The 24,059-nt window shown below is 38.6% G+C and overlaps 1 protein-coding gene across 8 annotated transcripts in view; it reads right to left on the bottom strand.

Annotated features, from left to right (window-relative positions):
- The window catches only part of LOC135717826 (uncharacterized), a 63,322-nt gene that overhangs the window by 24,380 nt on the left and 14,883 nt on the right, over positions 1 to 24,059 (bottom strand). For 4 of the 8 annotated variants that reach the window (XM_073815374.1, XM_073815371.1, XM_073815372.1 and 1 more), the window contains 11 exons: positions 15,682 to 16,149; positions 11,347 to 11,443; positions 11,161 to 11,279; positions 10,209 to 10,279; positions 7,479 to 7,607; positions 6,519 to 6,617; positions 2,905 to 3,048; positions 2,625 to 2,774; positions 1,067 to 1,124; positions 576 to 848; positions 96 to 365 (listed from right to left, as the gene is read on the bottom strand). In XM_073815374.1, the coding sequence (XP_073671475.1) occupies positions 96 to 365; positions 576 to 848; positions 1,067 to 1,124; positions 2,625 to 2,774; positions 2,905 to 3,048; positions 6,519 to 6,617; positions 7,479 to 7,607; positions 10,209 to 10,279; positions 11,161 to 11,279; positions 11,347 to 11,443; positions 15,682 to 16,149 (1,878 nt within the window). The remainder of the gene's footprint in view (positions 1 to 95; positions 366 to 575; positions 849 to 1,066; positions 1,125 to 2,624; positions 2,775 to 2,904; positions 3,049 to 6,518; positions 6,618 to 7,478; positions 7,608 to 10,208; positions 10,280 to 11,160; positions 11,280 to 11,346; positions 11,444 to 15,681; positions 16,150 to 24,059) is intronic. The other 4 variants (XM_073815378.1, XM_073815376.1, XM_073815377.1 and 1 more) reach the window with 2 other exon arrangements.

Here is a 24,059-nt window from a genome sequence, read left to right as displayed (position 1 = left end):
ACAGCATTAAAATGATTTATATTGTACATGAGTAGTATACTGTACTAATTTGAAATGGCACATTTTATTTGTTGAACATTTTGAAATTAACTCACATGTTTTGTAAAAAACTACATCACTGTGTTCTGATATACTCTGTCTCTTCAAATCCACGTGTTGAACAGATACAAAGGTTTTGGTGGTATCTGATTGATGCTCTGCCTGATTAAAATTAAACGGTGACTCTACAAGATCTTTTTTGTTATTATCTTTCGGCTCATCTTTCTCTGGGTTCTCACATTCAACAAATATTCTTTCTTCCATCATGTTTTGGGTAGACAATATTTCCTGAGAATGACAGCTAGGGTCTGTTGATTCTGTTGCAGCTGAAAAGAAAAATAACTTAAAATGTTTTTATCTGACTGCTTAAAGAGTTATTTAACACTATAATGTTCACTTTATGTCTTATGATTATTCATGTGGTTTATAACCAGAGTAAATCAAGAATATGATATTAGCATTAAAATGATTTACAAAGTAAAATACTCATTTGAAACAGCACATTTCCTCTGTTAAACATTTTGATATTAACTCACGTTTTTTGTACAAAACTACATCACCATGTTCTTCTGACAAACGCCGTCTCTTCAAATCTAGGTGTTGAACAGACGCAAAGGTTTTGGTGGGATCTGATTGGTCCTCTGCCTGATTAAAATTACACTGTGACTCTACAGGATCTTTGTTGTTATTATCGTTCGGCTCATCTTTCTCTGGGTTCTCACATTCAACTAATATTCTTTCTTCCATCATGTTTTGGGTAGACAATATTTCCTGAGAATTACAGCTAGGGTCCACTGAATCTGTTGCAGCTGAAAAGAAAAATAAATTAAAATGTTTTTATCTGACGGCTTGAAGAGTTATTTAACACTATAATAGTCACTTTATGTCTTATGATTATTCATGTGGTTTTAACCAGAATAAATCAAGAATATGATATTAGAATTAAAATTATTTATATAGTAAAAAGAGTAGTATGCTAATTTAAAATGGCACATTTCCTTTGTTGAACATTTCGCTATTAACTCACATTTTTTGTATAAAATTAAGTATGCTTCTTCACTGAACAAGTCTTTGTCCAAATCACCCTGAAAAATAAGACAAAGACTATACAGTAAAGGAATAATTAATGGACATCACAAGAACATACACATTTTAGGTAAATGTATTTATCAATGTAAACATGTGGACAAAGTCATAATTCTGTTTGACTACCAAAAACATAATATGCAAAATCAATTCAATTCAATTTAATTCAATTTTATTAATATAGCGCTTTTCACAATTGGTAATTGTTTCAAAGCAGCTTTACATTAATAGAAGCAGGGAAAAACACAGAAAAATCGACAGATAGCGTAACATAATACAGATAACCAGTGCTTTAAGTGGGCCAAAAGAGGTGCCGGTACTCTATGTTTTTATTTTATTTTATTTATTTTTTTTGCTGACTCGACTCCTATATTGAAGAGGTTTTATATTCAGCAGTCAACAGACGACCTTGTAAAAAATAATAAATAATTTTATAAATTTGTGGATTTGCTTGAGCTAGAAATAGCTACTGAACATAAATAAAATGTGCAAAAGGATTTTGAAAAAATACCATTAGAAAGAGCTACTGTAGAAAGAGCTTTTGAACATAAATAAAATGTGCAAAAGGTAGATATGTGAGTAATATTTTCAGCATGGTTAAATGCTAAAACTAGTTGTTCAGATAGAAAGAGCTTGAAAAAAAACTTTAAAATGACACCAAGACCATGTCTATGGGGTCAAGAATAACAAAATACTGGCCATTTGAAACTCTAAAGTCATTTATTTTGTCCCATTGTTTTCCATTTTGCGGGTGGTAAAACTACTGTGCACGTCGTTCAAATTCATTGAAATTTCGTTTACTTGTAGTTTAGCAATTAAACTAAATGTATATTACAATTTCAAGAATGTTTTCTGCACATCGCCTGAGGAAATCCGAAGTTGCTTCGAGGGGAACCAAACTGACAGCCGCGACAGCGGAGATGATCACGTACCTACAAGGCTTGCGTCTGACCTGCAGCTATCATTCTGAGCTATTTTTAAAGGTGGCGGTACTGAGTACCGGGGCGTTCCGGCCCATTTAAAGCACTGCAGATAACATAAGCAGCAGAAATTGCTGCGGCTATGAAACAACATTATAAGCGAGTTTATTACTAATGTAACGTATAGAAGAGGGTGCTAAGTTAAGCCAATAAAGGCTGACTCCCCGCGTTTAAACCCCCCCTTGGAAAAAAAATCCTAGGAGGAAAAAACCCTTGGGAGATATATATATATATATACTGTATATATGTAAATGAGTAAGGAGATTAAACGGGTTCTGCCAGGGGTTGTTGGTCAGGCATCAGCTGGGCATTACGTTGAAGAACGGCTAGTAAATCAGGGATGTTCCGACCTTCACAAAAATCATGTCAGATAACACTTGTTTCATATTAGTATATATTAATCATTACCAGAAATGACCTTATACTAAAAACAACTGTAAAATATATGGAAAATGAACACATGCTTCAACAATGATACTGTATGCGGCTTAGTCAAAATATAAAAATTAAAGTTTTTACCGTTATCTTGTTTACATCACTGTCATTAAACTGATACCACTTCTGATTTTCAAATGATTTGATGTTGGCATAGAAGTGTCCACCATTGAGAGAACCAAAATGGTTGGCTATAGCATACAAATCATACATGTGATTTATACCAGTCTTATCCTAAAGACACAGAAAAAAAACATTTTATTTTGGTCAGCTGTTTGTTGAAGTAGTAAATGACTAAAGAAATAACAACTCTCAACTCTTACACAATGATCTAAACACAGCTGTTCTCAGTTTAAATGCTCACTTTAACAACTTGCTCTTCAATGCATAATTGGGCAGGAATTTGTACTGTGGAGTGGTTCTTTATGCAGCACATGGTGTCATAATCCAGTTCAAACCTCTCCAAGTGCAAAACCAGAACTGAAGGGACTTTCTCCAAACTGCAGCTCTGAAAGGAACAACCATTATACAAACATTGCTTATATTAAGCTGCAATAAGCATCACCTACTAATTACACTTCAAATAAAAATGTTCCCTGCATTGGTTTTTGTTATTTTAGGTACTTCTTATAATGTTGATGTACTTTTAAGTGTTCGTTTTTTTAATACATTTGGTTTAAGGGTCCTATTGTGTGTACAATTTAATTGACAAGATAACCCATCAATGGTGGGGAAAGAGCAAAGTTTGTTATTAGATCCTATTAAAAAGGGGTTCCCTTTCAGTCGGTCACTATGATGTCAGGTCGTGACCGATGTATTGGGAATGCGCTGTGCGGGACCAACTAACTTCAAGAAACTTGTAAAACCCCAATGAATTGGCATGCATGTATTTGCATCTGCTGGTGCTGCCCCCGCCACGCGAGTATTAAACGAGTGGCAGGTGCAATACCAAATCAGGTATTTGTTCCCTTTGAAAGACGGCAGATCAACTACTGTTGAGAAGCTCTCTACCTGCTCGGAAGTACGCCATTTGCTAAAGTTGGTTGGAGAGACAGTACCACAGTGGAGGCTTGTGGATTTCCACCTCTTTCATTTCTGTTTTTGAACCTGAGTTTGAGTTTGCAGAGTGGTGTTCCTCTCCGAGAGAGACCCCCCTAAAATGCCCGATCAGCATCATGCTTTATTTCCTTCAGCATCGGTTGGAGAGAAGGCTGTCCCCCTCCACCATTAAAGTAGACATTGCTGCTATCTCCACTCACCATGCCCTGATAAACGTCAGGTCAGTAGGACAACACAACCTGGTCATTAGGATTTTAAGAGAAGCAAGGAGACTAAATCCTCCTTGGCCTCCCTCTATCCCTCCATGGGACCTGTCCATGGTGCTAAAGGCCCTTCAGGATGCTCCCTACGAGCCTTTACAGTCAGTAAGTATCAAGTTTCTCTCTATAAAAACTCTGATCCTAGTTGCATTGGCCTCTGTTAAAAGGTTAGGGGACCTCCATGCATTTTCGGTCAAAGATTTGTGCCTCCAGTCTGGGCTTGCTGTCTCTCGTATTACACTAAAACTCAGGTCCTGCTACTCCTTTCAGAGTGGTGGGATCAGATGGAGAGTCTGCAAGTGCTGCCTTTGGAGGAGGCAGACCCAGCCTTAGCTTTGTTATGTCCCGTACGCGCACTGCTGTAGACAGAACTTAAGGCTTTCGGACCTCAGACCAGCTCTGTGTCTGTTAGACTGTTACAGTCTGTTCTCTCCTCAAACCGGTAACACTGAGGACTGGCTTGTGTGTCGGCTTGCAGCACCATTCTGGTGCTTGTAGTAGCATTATGGAGCTAAATTAGTGCCATAAATGCTTTACAAAATCCTCATTTTATACTCGGTGCAGCGCCAGCACCAGCAGATGCAAATACCTGCATGACAATTTAATTGGCATTTTACAAGTTTCAAGAAAGCTCATTGGTTCCGCACGTTCCCAGTATGTCGGTCACGAGGTGACATATCCGTTCCCTTCCTTAAGCGAACGATGGTTACATATGTAACAAGATGTTTATGGATTTGTTTTGTGTGCCTGTGATTGAGTCAAATGTGCAAATGGGCATGGCCTGTGGCTCGTCCTCACAATCACTTCTGCACAAACTCTGGCTCCAAACGACGTCATCTACGCATTTTCGAGATATTTTTGCTTCAATTTGGTTTTGGAAGTCTATAGAGAGGCATCTTTTATATATTTTACAATCTATGTTTCAAACCCCTTAGCCACAGCTGATAATGCAATTTATTAAACACAGCAAAAACACTACAGCTACTGTTCACTCTGAAAGATGAAATACTTTAATAACTATATTTTTATATACTGTACCAATATCTCAACAGAATTGAAATTATTTGTATTGGTGGTATTCAGTGGTGTAGTCTACGTGATACGCAGGTATACGCCGTATACCCACTAGAAATTGTCAAGGATTTCCGTATACCTACTAAAAATAGCGCGAGGATGCGTAACAGCATGGTTTTGTGACATTTTTAAACTTTTAGTCATAATATAGATGTGAAGCACTGACCATTAGAATGCCACACTTGCTACCTTAGCGGGTTGAAATACATATTAGGCTATATACTTCCTGCCGAACTGCGCAATCCGATCGGCGTATGAATTTCTATGAAATCAAATTACTATAGTGACGCGAAAGTGACTGGGGAGCAGACTGGTGTTGCGCCACAAGTGAGTGACAGCAAAGTACCGCGAGAGAGACTCCAGTTATCACATGGAGAAATCTGCTTTGAATCGCTCTCGCGGTACTTTGACATCACCATGAGGTCTGCTTAGCGCCAAATGAAGTCGAACCTGCAGTGTAGCTGCTCACTCGACACTGTAAACAAACAGTCCATGTGGAGAAGAGAACGACGAGTGGAGCAGTGCACAACAAAAAATCCATAGAGTTTACAACGCACATGTGAGTAAACAACATTTAAATAATCAGTCCAGTTTATTACTTTATCTGGAGGTAAGGCTCCAAATACAATAAAATAAGCCCGTAATTATATCCTGATGGTTTTAGCTTTCAGTATGTTTGCTTGTGCTTCACAGTGTTAAACTTTCCTTCTCTGTGTTAATTTATATATCTACGTTCAAGATGTATATGATCTTAAACTTCTGTGAGGAAATTCATGTCTGCGTTGATGTTCAGTTCAGACTTGCAAATTAAAGATCATTTTCTTCACTTTGGTTTGGGTGTCTAATATGCTACATTATGGTCTTGTAATAATAATTAAGTAAAAGCCTATTTTCATTTTTAAACAATGCTTATATTATATGCAAAAAAAGCTTTTATATCAATGACTATGCAAATGAGAGTAACTTCATGGTCATCTTAAATGTGTATTATGGTAATTAAAAACATTTACACCATTAAATTAAACATGGTAATGTTATCAATAGTTGTCAGATAATAGCTATTGAAAGAGTGGATATTTTTCTCCTTCAATCCAAATGTTTGCCACGGATTGAAGATTGTAAACAGTTAATTTAATTTTAATTAACAGTTGAGTAACTTTTGGCCCTGGGTTAGATGTTGATTAACACTAAACCAGTCTAAAAATCAGTCCAGTTTCCCCAGCTGTAAACCCATTGGCTGTTAAAGTCTTTTTTTTCTTATAATAAACTGACATGTTGAGAACACATTCAGTTTATGTGTTTATGAGTACACTTTCAGAATGCTCTTAGTTACATGAATATCTATACTGTATGCATCTGTGAGTGTGGTGGTGCTTATGGGCTAGGACGAGTGAGCATAAGGGTGAGGGGGAAAAATCACAGTATACTCACTACAAAAATCTAGACTACACCACTGGTGGTATTGTATTCCAACAATCTGATTATGTACAAGTATACTTAGAAATATGTTGCATTTAAAAGAGAATTTGTGTTGTCTTTAACCTTCTACTCTATATCAATATGTGATTTGTAAAGAAAAACTCACCATATCTGTGTCCATCATCATCCTACAGTCTTTACAGTAAATTTGTTGGCCTTCCCCTCTCATGCAGATTGATTTGAAATATGAATTAAAACAGCTTTGCTAAAATACAAATCAAAGTTTATTTAAACAATGCATCTATAGCCCTTTATACACAGAAATTACGGTCAATATTGGTTTATTCACACTGCCAATGATTTTCCAGAATCTGTTCGTGCATTCACACACATCCCATAAAGACACGTGGTGTATTTAAACTCCTGCACTTGGTAGGTTTTTCCCATCGCGTCCGAAGTTTGCTTTTTATCTGTGATTTCTCTTTCGTGAAACCATGCACATGCATTTTAGTTTATGACACTACGGCACCCCCCTTACGGCCCTGTTTCTGCGTCTTGTTCACTCAGAATGCTTTCTGTGAATGTTACGGCAATGTTACTAGGTCCTCTTTACAGAAGCGATCCCAGAACATTTACGGGACGTGTTTGTGTTCACACAGAAGCCTCTGACAATTTTTCTGAAAATTTTCTGGGACCAAAGTGCTTGACCGAAGCTAAACATGAATATGAACTTCTGTTTACCATTTGTGAACTTCTGTTTACTACTTTTGTTTAGACCCATCATTTTAACTAAAAAAACAAATAGTTGGATATGATCAAAGTCCCTTTAGTGAAGTCGCCTCACTAGGCGGCCATGTTTATAATGCAGCCAGGCAGTTATTACAGCCATGCAAGTCTAAAGTCCAACTTGAATAGATAAAACATAAACAACATATTTCCGAACAACAATAAAACCTGACATCAACTACACCATAACTTTTGTTTCTGAAGGTCAAATTAAGCTTTATTCAAAGTCATTTTATCTACAGCAAGTGCCAGGTTGGCAAGTGCCTCACGCAACTCTGTATACAGACCCTCCCCCAAAGTCAAAGCCTTTAATCAGTCTTTAACAATTTTAAATACTTACCAGGTTTATATTAGTGTCTGACTCCAGGGAAATTGATAAAATGAAAAAGGATTTAACTTGCTCCAGAGGTTTATGGTAATTTGGTGGGTTTATACAAGTAGTTGTGTCCACCTTTATTCCCTGAAATATCTGAAGTTGACATAAAATACATTATGCAGTCAGTTTAAGAGAGTATGTCTTTAAAAACAAAAGCCCTGTAATATCAAACATATTGAAATCTCCAAACTCTGCAATTAGCATGTACAACACTTGTAATAAAGAACTTTTAAAGTATTTGTAGGTACTAAATAGACAGATGCAGAATTGAGTGTCTTGATCTGCTGTGATGGGTCAGTGGCCCTGCCATTTGGGAATAGCAAGACTGGCCTATAAACAAGAACTGAATTTTTGGATGAAAAGCAAAATAAAGTTTACATTTCTTCTAAAGTTATATTTTTGGGCCATTTTGCTTTTATTAACAGTGAATGAGGAGAGGACAGGAAAGTACAGGGAGGAGAGAGTGGTATGGGATCGGCAAATGACCACGAGCCTGGAATCAAACTCGGGTCGCCGAAAGTGCGAAAGCACCACATGTCGGAGAGCTACCCACTATACCATCAACTCCAAGTTTACATTTCTTAAATGATTTCAATGGTTTATTTGGTTTAATACGTGCCAGATAGTACAAGTATTGCAGAAGAGCAAGCACTTAAAAATACATCTTGCAGATGTAAATTCTGCAGTGAGAAGAGCCTTAAAAAAATGAACAAGTAAGCCCACCGCTAAAACTACATCAGTTTATTTATCTTAGGAAGACAGATCTAGGAGGGTTTTTATCATGGTGGTAAAAGTCATGGCCGTAGCCAGGGTTCGAATATTTGTAAGGTCCAGGCTGAGGTGTTAGGAGTTAACAAATGCTATGCCAGGTAAAGAAAGTGCACTAAAATACACTTTTTAAAGTACAGGTAGTAAATGCAGGGCTGTACATAAACTTTTTTTGCACATAGCACTGGTGCTACAGAGGTTGAAAGTTTTGTAGCACAGGCCAAACTGTTGTAGCATAAACATAAAACTTCGTCATTGCCATAAAGTTATCAAAGTTATCTGTAAACAAACACAAGTAAAGTTTATCACTTTAAGTTCCAATCAAGCGTGCCGCACAAGCCCTGAAAATTGAAGCCAAAACGTCTCGATCGCCCCCCAGTGACTGGTCCCAGTATAGGTCATAAACCCCGCCTCCCCATGTTATTCAATGGGACTTGAGACCAACTAAAAAAATTTATTACACTTCAATTATCTTTTTTCCGAAGCTGGTTTCTGTCATTTACTGTAGTTTTTATCACGCTGATGTAAATTCAAATGTTTGTTTTTAAAATAAGTTTGTGTTTAGTTAGTTATTTAATGATATAAAAATGGTGGTGTCACGTCATGATTGACAGTTGTGATATCGTGTGATATGCGCATTCTACAAGAGCGAGGGCGGGGTTTTGACTTTGCGGCTTTCCTTCCTGCTCACTACTGCGCATGACTGGTCCCGAAATCGCTATTGCGCAGACTCAAGACCCAAGATGTCAGCGCCATATCGGGACACTGGCGGCTTCACTTTTCACCAATGGAAGAGAGTGAACAGGCGTCGTCCATCTTTTTTTACAGTCTATGGTTCCAATATAGGAATTGTGGGAAATATAGTTACAAAATGACTTCCACTGTAGCAAGGACGCAAGTTTTAATCGCACAATAGACTACAACTACCATGTATAATAACAGTGCGCCATCAATATCACACACACGAACAAGCACAAGGAATTCCAACAAAAATAATAGGCTATAAAGAACAAATAAGTTCAAACCTGTCTTTCAGGAATAAATCTCTCTTTCAGGAATAAATGTCTAAATATGAGTTTTAATAATGGGATCTGGCAACACTGCAAATTCTGCACCCACGCCCTCGTGGCTTGAGTTCTCCATCATTTTACTCTAAATTATACAGTAAACTGTCCAAACTTAATGAAATACACAGATGAGTGTTTTTTGAAAAAATAATTAGTTATTCAGGGAACTTCACAATTTATTTTATAATATGAAATTTTATAATATTTTTAAATAAAATTTACTGAGGTCTGGCCTCCTAGCTGTCTACAGCCATGGTAACAGCATCTCTGCAATATGGCCACAGCACACAACTAAACCTTCTCAACTAAAGGCCTCGGCCACAATACCTGGAAGCGGTGTTGTAGTCCCAATGAGCCGTTTGTTGTAGTTAATGAAAACTTTTTCTGTTTGAGGGAATATGTCATTTTAGAGCAGACTTTAAGCTTTATAACTTTGCAGATCTTTTTTATGCTCAAACAGCAACATTGCATCTCTACTAAAATAAAAAAGCCTAAACTTGGTCGTCCAAAAAAAAAAAAAAAAAAAAAAATGTAGTGCATCCATAACAGTTTTTCTTTTGTCTTTGTAATAGTCTATTTTGAAGTACAACTCTATGCTTAACTGCTTTAAAAACATAAGAAGGAGACTAACTCTGTGTCTTTTGATATGTGTGAAAAAGCTTTGTTTTGGACCACAATAAAATCTAAAATGAAGACAGAAAACTATAAGTAACTGGAGAATAAACATGTTAAAATGACTCAAATTAATTTGTACTGTATGTGTTTAATAGGTAGTCTTGCCACAGCCAATAAGAAGGTGCCATTGACACCTGATTAAGCACTCGAATCGCTATGTGCATGTCTATGGTATTAAACATACCTCAGACATCTTAGGATCAACCACGTTAAGTATCTTCTGAAGACATTTTGCAGCATCGTCCTGCTTATGAACTGATGAAGCAACATAAAATAGGAATGAGGCAAATGTGTGACAAATACTATAGGGGTCATTCTATGAAAATGGTGGCTTTCCTGTCCCGGCCTCAACCACCAGGAAAAACATTTAAAAGTGTCAGATAATGACACAAAATATATGTTTTTTGTTTTAATTGAAGTGTTTTATTATTAATAAAACATATGTAAGACAGTTATATTGCAAACCATTTTTATATATATTGTAGAACACGGTCAGTACCATGAAATTGGCATGTCCCTCAGGTCAGGAGTCGTGGTTTAGTGACATATTTTGAGTTAAAAAATATATTATTCTCCCCCTTTAAATGTCATAATACAAAGGGAAAGTGGACTACTTAAAAAGCTAAAATATCAACTAAATATTATTATTTCTAATTATTTCAAATGTAACAACAAAAAACACAATGGTAGAAATAGAAAAAGGTCACTATAGAACTTTACGCATGCCTGTTTAAAGTAAATTATTACTAATCAAGACAACTTCTTAATATTACATTAACTTTTTCTGTCTTGAATAAGTCAAATTACATTCTGGGAAGCCTGAATTGTCATCTAAAATATAGGTAACACCAGTGACAAAAAAGGAGCACAAGCATTTTTTAATGTAATGTAGTAAAAATATAAAAATACATTAAGCTGTCATTTAAGCTGATTTATAATGTTAAGAGGTAAATATGACTATAAGTTTTGGTATAAAAAATAATTACATTTTTAAAAAGTTGTCTGTTCAAAAAGCCACCATTTTCATAGAATGACCCATAGAAATAAAATTAGATTTAAATGAAAATGTTTACAAAAGGTGTTTTGTTTTCATTTTTTCAGGGCATCTCACTTCGGAATGCAAATCTAAATCATACCATTAATTTTAAGTTCAGATGTGATTCCTTCAGTGGTGACAATGTTTCTCTCTCCAGACTTTAAACGCTCAAATAACTGCGCAATGTGATTATTAATGGTGGAATTATTCAGGAGGTACCTGTAAAACACACTGGTTATTTCTACTATCAGCTAAAATTACCACAAGAACAATTAAAAACACCTACCTTTCTGCAGCTTCTCTGAATTCCTTTGTCATGAAAAGTATTTGTAGTACTGTGTTCAAGTAGCATGTGGCTCCCTGGTTTTGTAATCCCGCATATCCTTGAAAATACAGAGAGGTACTCTTGTTATAATTTGACAGTGAAACTCTTAGGGGTGGAGATTTCACAGACATTTGCATGGGAATCTTCCTTTTTCATTCTTTTAACAGCAACTGTCTTCAACATGAATATATTCTTCACAGACTGTACACTCTAAAAATGGCTGGGTTATTTTTGAAACATAATGGGTAAATATTGGATAGAACACATGCTGGGTTAAAAATGTTCTGTCCAATATTTACCCATTATGTGTCAAAAATAACCCAGCCATTTTTAGAGTGTACAGTCTGTGAAGAATATATTCATGTTGAAGACAGTTGCCAAAAAAATGTAAAAAATACATTTGCTTTTTTAAGTTTATTTAGCTTACTGTGCAAGTCATTTAAACTTATGATTGTCCCTTTTATTTCGAAGTGTCTATTTATACTGAGTGCAAACGCCATTAACACTAGCTCTGCCCACCAATGTCTGATTGAAGCACAAAAGTTCAAAAATCAGGGTTTCAGGGGTGTAGGCTGTAGTGCTTTTGGCTCATAGATCTGGCTTTTGACGCAATCCACCTTTAGCCAACCTCGCACTTCTCTTTTTCTATCATATTGCATATACATTGAAAAGTTTGTTTGAAAAATAAATTGCATTTATTTTTAATAAAAATGAAAAAAATGTTTGAAAAGTGAAACTGCACAACGAGTGTTTATAAAGAATAAAAGTATTTTTTGGGTAGGATTGCAGCATCCATTTAATAATTTGAATAAATACACTCTATGTTAATTAATGGATTCTGTTCATTTACAAAAATATTGAAGTGTAAATTAGTGCCAGCCCTACTTGCATATGGCCCCCATGACCACGTGGGGGCCCTCTGCTGTGTGTGAAAATAAAACTTACTTGCTAGTTGTGTCTGTCAATCATGTGCACGCATAAGTGATTGTAACGAAATGAAGGTACTATCAGTCTGGCGCAGAGAAGAGAAAGGAGATGAAAGAGGATGAGGAAAGAAATGAGCAAGAAAAGGGTGTAGAATTAACAAGATATGTAAAACGTTGAAAATAGGCTACTTGTGAATGTGGTTCTGTACAATGACCAATCGTTAGTAAACATACTAAATTGTGCTCTATTTTTAAAATATAATGCCTATTATGTTCTGTCAGGGTTATGGGTTAGTGTGGAAGACTATAGAATATATAGTTTGTACCGTTTAAATCATTACCTCAATGGAGAATCCTCATAAACCGTGTGTGTGTGTACCTGGTTATCACGTTGTGGGGACCAATTGTCCCCACAAAGATAGTAATACCAGTATTTTTGTGACCTTGTGGGGACATTTTGAGGTCCCCATGTGGAAACAAACTTATAAATCAAACAGAATGATGTTTCTTTAAAAATCTAAGGTAGCAGAACGTTTTCTGTGATGGTTGGGGTTAGAGGAAGGGAATATAATGTACAGTTTGTACAGTATAAAATGCATTACGTCTATGGAATGTTCCCACAAAACATGGAAACCAGAATGTGTGTGTGTGTGTACAGTATATGCGTGTGCGCTTTAGAGGCACTTCTGAAGTATTTTCCAAAGAATATACAAACATTTAATGAAAATGCAGGTGAGTTAAATACTGTAACTTTCTTAAAGATCTCACTAAATGGAAATACAACTAAATAGCCTTTATATTAATAATACTGCATGTACAAATGTTTAGTAAAATGATTAAAAAATATAATTCTTCAATGTTGTGGTGAATTGTGCTATCCAAACAAAACAATGGAAGACATTTCAGCTCTATGGGTAAAGTGATGGACAACTTTGGAGTGTTAAAGAGCCACACAGATCCAAAATCGAAAATGACCTGTATTGCAGTGTGTCATGTAGCTGTCCATCAATGTAAACAATGTGCAAAGTAGTTGAACCAAAAAGTGCACGATTAATGAAGTTATTGGCTTCTAAAGTAGGGAGTTGAATCGCTGAAACGAGTCGTCATATGGATTGAATCTCCTGCCTGTCTTTATCTACGTCACACAAACATTTTGCATAATAATCTCCACCTACAGCCTTGCCCGGGAAAAAAAAAACTATGACCTGCCCACAGACACTTCGGCGTGTTAACATCTTATCATGCTGTGTTTTAAGTTTGTGTTGTTTTCATTTCCAAAGGATGAAGCTATATGAAGAATCTGTGGTAAAAATTACTTTTTTAAGGAGGGATATACTAATTGTTTGGCTGTGAAGAATCAGTGGTTAAAAATACCTTTTCACAGAGGGATTTACTAGACGTTTGGCTGTGAAGAATCAGTGGTTAAAATTACTTTTTCACGGAGGGATTTACTAGACATTTGGCTATGAAAGATGGTTCAGTACCCACTTTAAGCGCATGCTGCACTTACGATTTTGCTATGACCCGCTTACATACTTGCTTAAATGAGTGTAAAACGTTAGTATTTTGTCGTCGTTTTCATTGCTTGGAATAATGATGAATGATGTGTATTGATGTCGATAATGTCTTCTTAGTAAATCATGTGAGCACTAGGTCAATACATGTTGCACTATTGTTGGTCTGTGCCACTGATCTGTGGTCTGTGCGGAGACTGTGTCAGTTGACCAATCAGAGCACAATAGGCTACTGAAAGGTGGGGTTTAGGCAGACTGAGTCGTTGGAAGGCTTCACACGAATCATTTGGGGATCCCTGAGAAATGGGGTAATTTTAAATTTATATTTTGAGAAAATTACAGTGTTTTTTGACCTTGCATGCATTTAAACCTGTTGTCCGGGACATATAAACAGTGATAGGATGCTTAAAATTTGCATCTTACTTGCTCTTTAAATAACTTTCCAAATCTCAATGCCCAGACAATAGGTATCAATGCGAGCAGCTTGGAAGAACACTGAGCACTGGAGATGAATCTGATCTTGATTGGAAAGAACTTGTCATAGAATTAGAAAGCCTGCCAACTCTTCCTAAAGACAAAATGACAGCACTGAAGGAGGACGCAAAAGAAATACTTTTTTAAAGTCGCTAAGAAGAAGAGAAAATTGTCAGAAGAACGTAATCTAACCAGAGTCATTATTGGAAAAACATTTTAATGCTGGAGAGCAATGAAGGAACAGAGAGGTGTCAGACAGACGCGCAGTTCACAAAAATTCTTAATGACAGGTAACAGTGATTATTCTTTCTTTGTGGAATAATTATTGTTATACTGTTATTCAGGTTTATTACACGGCTCTCTGGAATGCTTGATTCTGATTGGTCAGTTGAGACATTTGCAGGTTCGTTCTTTTCAAATAATAACCGCTCCAAAATAAAAACGCATAGCCGGACTACTTGCACGAGTAAAATCGCTCCGCGCCAATAAAGATCAATAAAGATTACTGTCTGTTTGGCGCCATCTTGTGACAAACACTCGACAACCATGACAAGACACAGACAGCTTACTGAGACTGAACTTGACAAAATAGAGCAAGACAGCTACGAAGCCAACACACAAAAAAATACAGAATGGGCATTAAAACTTCTCAAAGACTGGTTAAAGAGAAAAAATGGAGACAGACAAGTATGAAGCAGAGGATCTTAATAAGGTATTACGATCATTTTATGCATCTGTGCAAAGTTTCGCGAAAGGATAAAAATGTTAATTTAAAACAAATATGCCAATAAAATGTTTCAAATTCATATTCATGTCCAGTTTTTTTTCTTATGTGGCAAGTAGCCGTGTAATAAGCGGGATAATGTAGAGGCAGCCGGTAGTTATTGGGAAATAAGCCCCTTCAGTGTGATACAAGACCCTCCGCTTCGCGTCGGGTCCTGATCACACTGTCGGGGCTTATTTCCCAATAACTACCGGCTGCCTCTACATTATCCCTTACATATTGACGTTGTTCTTGTACTGTATTGTAAGGCAGTGACCAGTCTGCTACATGCTAGTTGAAATGGGAGTAGCGTTGACTTATCTAACGTTACGTCTTATGTGTTTATTATACATATACATAATATAGCATATGCCGGTGGTAAAAACACTCGTGTTCAAATACTCATGCATGAGTTTTGGAAGGCGTTCCCTAGAAATGAACTGTGAAGGGGCCTGTTCTTACCCATGCGCTCATTTCAAAAACTCAGTAACAGTCTTTGGAGTCCTCTTTTGCGCCTTTAAGATGGTTAAATAACAACTAGTAATGTTGTTATATTTCTTATATTTGCTACAGCTCATCTCACAATATAAACTTTATTTGCAAAGTATATAAATTCTACCTTTATCACCAGGTTTTACGTCTCGGAACTCTTCAATATTGTGTCCAAATATCTTCAGTGCTGAGCCTCCAGATATCATCAGTGATGGGCATTTAGACATCATTACTGATAACCGTCCAGACATCATCATTGATAAGCGCCAAGACACCGTTGTTAATGAGCATCCAGACATCATCAGTAATGGGCCTGTAGGCATCATCACTGATAAGCATTTAGATTGCATAACTGATAACCATCTAGACATCATCACTGATGAGTGTCCAGACATCATTAATGATGGGCATTCATTCATCATTGATAAGCTCCCAGACATCAGCATCGATGGCCGTTTAGATGACATCATTTTATCTGTGTGCTTACATACCACTGTTCGGGCCAGTATACCACAGGCAAAACTGTGTATTATCTTCCAGTTACACAGAGCCACGACTGCCATGTATGAAACTGAGTCTACCATGGCATTAGCCTCTGCAAATGAGAAATGTTTGACTGATTAACTTTAAAATGTAGGGGAGAACGGGGACAGTTGCAACAATTTTTGTATTTCCATCAGTTTCTCAGAGTCTGTTTGTATTGGAATCCAACATTTTAATGCATTAAACCTTCATCTGCCAGATACCAACCCACATTGCTGTAGCATGTTTAAACATAATATACACAATTTTCAGTTAGATAGACCAAGACAAATGTTGAAACTGACCCCATATGATTTTTACATCAAAATAAAAAATCTGAAATTTACTAAAATACTTTTGTTAAAGCAACACTAAAGAGTTTTTACTCTTTGCTCCCCCTAAAGGTTGGAAGCGGAATTGTCCATTACCACTGTCATAATTAATTTAGCCTACTGCAGCAAAGCTGGCTCTGATTGGATTGTAGGTCTGCCGTAAAGCAAGTTTTTGCTAACACATTCACAACGCGCTGTACAGTGCACGCATTGAAAAAAGATAGGTATGTATTAATTTGTCTAGGTTGAGGTAAGTAGTTTAATATGGCAAAAGGGTAGACTATTCCTTTAAGATTCCTGAACTGAACAGATAAAGGGACACCACATCTGTTGTGTGTTTCCTCTCTTATGGCCTACTACAAACACAGAATACTTAAAATGTGAACTGCGTATTTACTTAAAAAAAGGAGAGACACCGGGCTATTTAAAGTGTTCTACGCTGTAAAAAGTAATACCTAGATCTAACTTTTAAAAAGTAAGGGAAGTGGCTGCATTGAAAGTTTTAAGTTGAGTCAACTTGCAGCCTTTTTAAGTATAATAAACACTGCAACATTAATACAAACACAACAAAATCAAGTTGAGTTAATTAGTAGTACTAGTATTACTCAGTTAGTTTAACTTACTTTTCTTGGTTCAGTTAACTTTTTATGGTTTGTCGTTGTTTACATAAAGATTGATTTATACTTCAGCTTTCTGTGAGATGAGGGCACGAAATGTTTATTCAATCAACCTGCCCGCCCAGTTTCATTTTGGCAGCTGTAAAAGCTGTAAAAATAAAATACATTTTTGTTTGTGGTTGTAAAGGCTGGTTCACACGGCAGGATAATTAGCCCGATTTTAGCCCCGATTAACCCCTTCCGACAATCTTAAGGATGCTCCGATAATCGTAAAATAAACTGATCAGATATTCTTGCCGTGTGTGGTGTGTGTGCACCTCGGGACCGCTCCGATCTCAAATCGGGGATATCCAACATGTTGGATTTTTTTGACCCGATTTCTTCTCGTGTGTGGTGTCTCCCAGGGACAAACGAGCTTGCAGCTTGTGGACTGTGACGTGTAGCCAATCAGAAAGCGAGGTGACGAGGCAGCGAGGATGTACCGGGAAACAAAATCACGGGTCACAACAACTTACCTTCATATTATGATGTAGCAAGTATAGTCCATGCTCGCGTTGTCTTGTCTCCACTTCTTTGACCATCGCCTTTTCTTTTGAGAACGTTTTTGTCGGTTAAAAACAAACTGCAAACTATCGCCACTGCATCCTCTTCGTCCGCCATGATTGTTTTCTCTGAAATCACGTTTGATCTCGAGAGATTTTGCAAGATTTTCCGTCTGACCTGGGACTGCTCGGGAGTCAAATCGGTTCGTGTGTGATGTGTTGATTTTGCCATGTGGCGGTGCACCACTAACTGTACGACCAAAACTGTTAAACCTGCGATGTTTTATCGCCGTGTGTGGGGTCTCTCAGGGGAAAATCGGCCGACGATTTTAAATTCGTCCCGTCTGAACCTGCCTTAACATGAAAAAATGTGGAAAAGTTCACTGGGAATACTATGAGTAAGTTTGCCAGGCACTGTATACAGCACACATTAACTGGCTCCTTGATTAGGTACACCAGTTGCTTGTTAATACATATTGCTAATCCGCCGATCACATGGCATCAACTCAGGCTGTTTACACTTAGCATTAACATGCGTTTTCATCGATCGAATCACAAGTGGACGACGTTAATGCCAGGTGTAAACGTGTTCAAAACGTTTTTAGCTCGTCCACTTTCGACCACTTGCAACCACATTCAGAGGTGGTCAAAATCCCTTTCAATCGGATTGCTTTTGTAGTGTAAACGCACATGTGGTTGAATGTGTTCGAACAGCCACACGCGACCGCCTTACATCCGCCCATTCATCTAATCTGAGGTACTAAACACAAGTTTTACGTTTTTTCTGACTTATGGCGTAAACACAAGGTTGAACGACAGCAGAGAGACTCGCCCTTTGGGAATTTGTCATAGCGGTCTACCAGTCTGCTAATGCCGGCAGTTGACATTCCTAAAACAGGACAACACAGCTGCCCACACTCTAACAGAAGAGAAAATGCCTTCTTTTGGATCTCGATCCACCTGCTGCCACAGACTTCTACAAAAGATTGCAGTTCTTGAAACAAAATTACTTGCGGTGCTGCTGACCCTGCTAGAACATATAACAGAGTTTCATTGGGGTCCCTCTAATAATAATAATAATAATAATAATTTTTATTTATAGTGCACTTTATACATGAAGGACATGTCTCAAAGTGCTACAGGTACACAGGTAAAAACAATACATCATAAAAACAATTAAGAGAGCGCATAAGAACAAGATTATATTAAGAAAATGCAATAGAAAATAAACAGGTCTTTAATTTATTTTTAAAAACCTCTAAGGACTGTGGTGATCTCAGGTAGTTGGGGAGGGAATTCCACAGTCGAGGTGCAACCACCTGGAAGGCCCTATCTCCCATAGTGCGGAGTTTGGACTTAGGGACCTGGAGTTTGTGACTATCAGCAGAACGGAGGTGTCGGATTGGATTATGACCATTGATTAGTTCTTTTAGGTACAATGGTGCACTGCCGTAGACACACTGATAGGTAAGGAGACAGATCTTGTACTCAATCCTAAATCTAACAGGAAGCCAGTGGAGTTTATGGAGGATGGGTGTGATGTGCTCAGTTTTACGCACCCTCATCAGGACCCTGGCAGCACAATTCTGGATGTACAGTACTGCAGTCGCTGAATGCTACTGCCAGGGATCCTGATGAGGAGTGCGTTACAATAGTCGAGTCTTGAGGAGACAAGAGCATGAACCAGCTTCTCTGCATCAGAAAGAGAGAGAAAGGGGCGAAGTTTGGAGATGTTCCGGAGGTGAAAAAATGCGTTTTTACAGATATATTGAATGTGGGTGTTAAACGATAGGTGGGGGTCGAATCGAACTCCCAAGTTTATTATAGAGGATGTAAGTGGAATATCGTGACCAGAGAATGAATAAACAGTCAGAGGGGAGGATCGCAGTTGGTGTGGGGTCCCTATGAGGATACCCTCAGTTTTAGAGCTGTTTAACTGAAGAAAATTGTCAGTCATCCATGCCCTTGTCTCCTCCAGACAAGCATTTAGAGGGGAAAGTGATGAAACGGGGGATGTGGGGTCCAGCCTGACATAGAGCTGGGTATCATCAGCATAGCAGTGGAAGGCAACTCCATGCTTGCTGATGATGTGGCCCAGGGGGAGCATATAGATGGAGAAAAGAGAAGGGCCAAGGACTGAGCCCTGTGGCACTCCACATGTGAGTGTGTGTGGCCTCGAACTGGCTCCACCTAGGGTCACATAGGCAACTCTATCAGTCAGGTAGGAACGAAACCATTGAAGTGCTGTATGTGAAATACCAATATAGTGTTGTAGCTGATGGAGAAGGATGGCATGGTCAACAGTGTCAAAGGCAGCTGAGAGGTCCAGGAGCAGAAGAAGAGATGGAAAGCCCTGGTCAGCGGCCACAAGCAAATCGTTTGTGACCCTGACCAGAGCGGTCTCCGTACTATGGGCAGTACCGAAACCAGACTGGAATTTTTCATAGAGACTATGTGAACGAAGGTGATTATGAATTTGAGTGTCAACGACTTTTTCGATGACTTTTGAAAGAAATGGAAGGTTAGAGATGGGCCGGTAATTTGATAAAATATCAGGATCTAGAGAGGGTTTTTTGAGCTGAGGGTTGATAAGTGCAGTTTTCAGAGAGATCGGAAGATAGCCAGTTTGCAAGCAAGAGTTTATAATGGCGGTGATGAAAGGGCTTAAGAGGGTCGTATTTGATTTGATAAGGGAAGTGGGAAATGGATCCAATCTGCACGTTGAGGATCTCATACTGTGTATGAGAGTCTCAACCTGTCTGTGTGTGGGGAGAATGAATTGAGAAAGTATAGGTGCAGGAGTTAGAGGGGTCGATGGGATGATCTTACCAGGTATTAGGTTAGAGCGGATGGTAGTTATTTTTGTGGTAAATGAATCAAGGAATTTATTACACTGATCATCAGTGTTATTATTATTTTGCATTGAATTTGGTGGGCTGAGAAGATAATTTATTGTTTTGAAAAGCTGTTTTGAGTTTCCTGGATTATTGTTAATGATGTTAGAATAATATTGAGAACGTGCCTGACTAAGTAATTTGGAATATGCTCTTTGATGTTCCCTATAGGCGATTTTATGGACAGTAAGCCCAGAGGCAACATAGCGCCTCTCAAGGACCCTCCCAGCTGCCTTCTGTCTACGCAGCGCACCAGTGTACCATGGAGCAGAACGTGTAAATGTAACAGTTCGTGTCTTAAGGAGCGCATGGACATCAAGTATATCTTTTAGTCCAGTATTGTATTGGTTGACAAGCGCATCGGGAGCAGAGTGATGGACGGACAGGGTCAGGTTTTGTAGGTCATAAGACAGGTGTTCAGGGTTAATTTCTTTTGTTTTGCGGAAGCAGATATTGTATTTGGGCTTAGTAAGTGAAGTCGGGACTGAAAAATCGAATGATATGGCAGTGTGATCAGATATGCCTAAATCATGCACCTGAACATTATTGACAGGAAAATTTGTTATAATGAGGTCTAATGTATGTCCTTTTGTATGGGTAGGTACTGTCACGTGTTGTCTGAGATTGAGGGTGTCAAGAAGTTGTAATAGGTCAGCAGTATATAAACTTGTGGGAGAATCAACATGGATATTAAAATCTCCAAGAATTTCAACATTGTTTGATGTAGTACACACTGACAGAAGTAGTTCAGTTAATTCAGAAATAAAGCATGGATGTGGTTTTGGTGGCCGGTATATGAGGATAGTTGTAAGAGGAATGGGTTTTTCACATGTAAATGCCAAGCATTCAAATGATGACAGATTTTGCAAAGTTATTACAGACATGTGCAAATCAGAACGATAAATAACCGCCAAACCCCCTCCACGTCCATTACCTCTAGCTTTTTCCAGATATGAGTAGCCAGGGAGACACGATTCATTTAGTGCAGAATATACTTCAGATTTATGCCATGTCTCCGTGAGGCACATAATGTCAAGGTTCTGAACAGATATATAGTTGTTAATAAAAGATGCCTTATTGGTAAGTGACTGACAGTTTAACAGATCAATTCTAAAAGTTGAAGATGGTGTCCACTTTACCAACGAGCGCAGAACAGTAGAGTCCACTCCGCGTTTCCCAGGGCACGCAGTACCTTGTTCCTCCAGCAGGAGGCCTCGTTGTGGTTGGTCGCAGGTTTTTAGACCTGAGCCAAGAGCGCTCTGATGACGTGTCCGATGATGACGTTGGTGCGCGCCGGCGCTAGCAGCTGTCCAGAGGCTCGGGATTGAGCTCTCAGTAGTGGTCTCAGAATAAACAAGGCGTCGACGCGACCCTCTATGAACATAGCGGGGTCGGCGAAGGATGCCCAGTTGCTTCAGAGAGGAGAGGTTTGATGGGGCACAGCAAGTGTTAAATTCCAAGAGTTGGTTCGGCAGGTACCGGAGCATGGTGGATATGGAAACCGTTGTGATGCTACTGTTGACAGCTATCCATGGATCCGGCAAACTGGATGAATGCTGGATATGTACACCAGGATAAATGGCAGTGCCCGTAGTAACAGAGAGGACAAATGTGGCATAAATTGGAGGTGAGGGGAGCCCATATGGACTGTAAAAGATTTTGTTCCAGGACAGTATCAGATGATAGCAACCGATTACGTTAGCCTAGCCGCAGACCAGCGCAGCATCGGCAGCTACTATATTATGACTGTCCGAGGGGTTATACCAACAATATGTTCAATTTAATGAAGCCAGTCCAGATGACAACATCTCAAAACGATGAATAGCTCCAATCGCGGCAGCTTCAGGTAAGAAACATCCAGGTCTAGATGTTTTTTTTTTTTTTTTATATCCAGACAAATATGAGTAGGGCTTCATTTTGCTATCAGTAACAATCAGTAAAAACAGCTAAAAAAATAAGTAAAGTCAGTTTTTTAGTTTTAGTTTTCCAGCAGGATGAGAAGCGGCGAACACACAGCGCCTGCGTCCTCTCCCCCTGCCGTGTGCAGCTGGGTTCAAATGAATACATCCCTATCTTTTTTCAACGTGTGCACCTCATCTTTGCACAGCGCGCTGTGAATGTATTAGCATTTAGTAGTGGTGGGCAGAGCCCACATCAAGCTGGTGAGTCCTGTGAACCTAATGCTTTTAACTCTTTCGCTGCCAGCGTTTTTAAAGAAAGTTGCCAGCCAGTGCCAATGTTTTTCATGATTTTCACAAAAGTTTAATGCCTTCCAGAAAATGTTTTCTTTAAATATATAAACATACAATATACCAAATGAAAGAACAGACCATCTGCTTTCAAAAAAAAAAAAAAAACGTTTCATCCTACCTTCAGAAGTTCTTTTGTAATCAGCTTTTGAATATGGGTAGGTTTCTGCAAAAACACCATATTTTGAGCAAAAAGCAGAGATAATTCCATTTTTGTGACGGACTTTTCATAGAGATCCCATTCAGAGCGATCTTTAAAACAGACACGGACATGCAGCCGCTTACCATAGGGCAATACTTCCGGGTTTAAAACGTTGCGCCACCTGGTGGATAATAGCGGTATTGCGGAAAGCCGTAAATACTCGTCATTGGCTGGGAAGCGTTTTCTCTTGATTGACGAGATATTGACGAGATTTAGATATCTTGTCAATGGCGGCGAAAGAGTTAAACAGGTCAAAGTGAGCTCAGTGAAAGTAATTAAGGACACAAACCGATGGCTAAACAGGGTGTGAGACCTAAGACATTAGACTGTCACGAGAGTCACAAATTTCTGCATTAGCATCATCTACCCCAGATATGGGTACAACTTGAATAGCCAATATTGGTATTCTACCACCCCCTGTGCGGCTTGAAAATAGATTTAAAGCACTAATGAGTGTGGGTGAAGAATCCCCAAATGTAAATAGACACAGATCACATCAGCCTGTAGCTAATACATCAGCCTGTAGCTAACAGAGTCAACAGATGCTCGATATCATAGAGACAGCAACGCTCAGCGGCAGCCAAGCACGTTTATAATGGGTGACTTTATTATCAGAAACATTGGAAGCAAGGCTATTAGCTGAGGCATTCATCAGCTGAGTGTGCCAGTCCACTCCTGACCAGCCTAAATAATCACAGGATTTCACACCAGCACCTGGATGGACATTCAAATGACAAGGATAAAACTTCACAGTCACAACAACTACTGTTCACAGACACAGCTCAAGCTGAGCCCTTCCCACAGACCTCGCTACAGCTGAATTGTGAATCAACACCCTGTGGAATAATCTATGTGGTGAAACTGCATAATGTTTAATGCACTGTAAACTTCCTGTACTGTTGGGGCACTAGGGGGCATAGTTGCGACAGATAAATAAACCACAGGTTGAGACCCTGAGAGCTGGTGTGTAGGTGTGTTCGAACCGAGCTACTAAAAGTAGATAATACGACATGGTGTCAGAAGTGGGATCTTTCAGGTAGTTTGCGGAAGAAGTTTGCTTCGAGCAGGTGAAGTTTATTAGTGTCGTCAGGTCGCAAGCATGGATCAAGCGGCAAGAGAACGACGCGCTCCAGGTGATGCAGCTGCC

The sequence above is a fragment of the Paramisgurnus dabryanus genome, chromosome 7, assembly GCF_030506205.2.
Source record: "Paramisgurnus dabryanus chromosome 7, PD_genome_1.1, whole genome shotgun sequence".
Classification (NCBI taxonomy): domain Eukaryota; kingdom Metazoa; phylum Chordata; class Actinopteri; order Cypriniformes; family Cobitidae; genus Paramisgurnus; species Paramisgurnus dabryanus.
The sequence above is the reverse complement of the archived record's forward strand: the minus strand, read 5'-3'. Positions and strand labels throughout refer to the sequence as shown.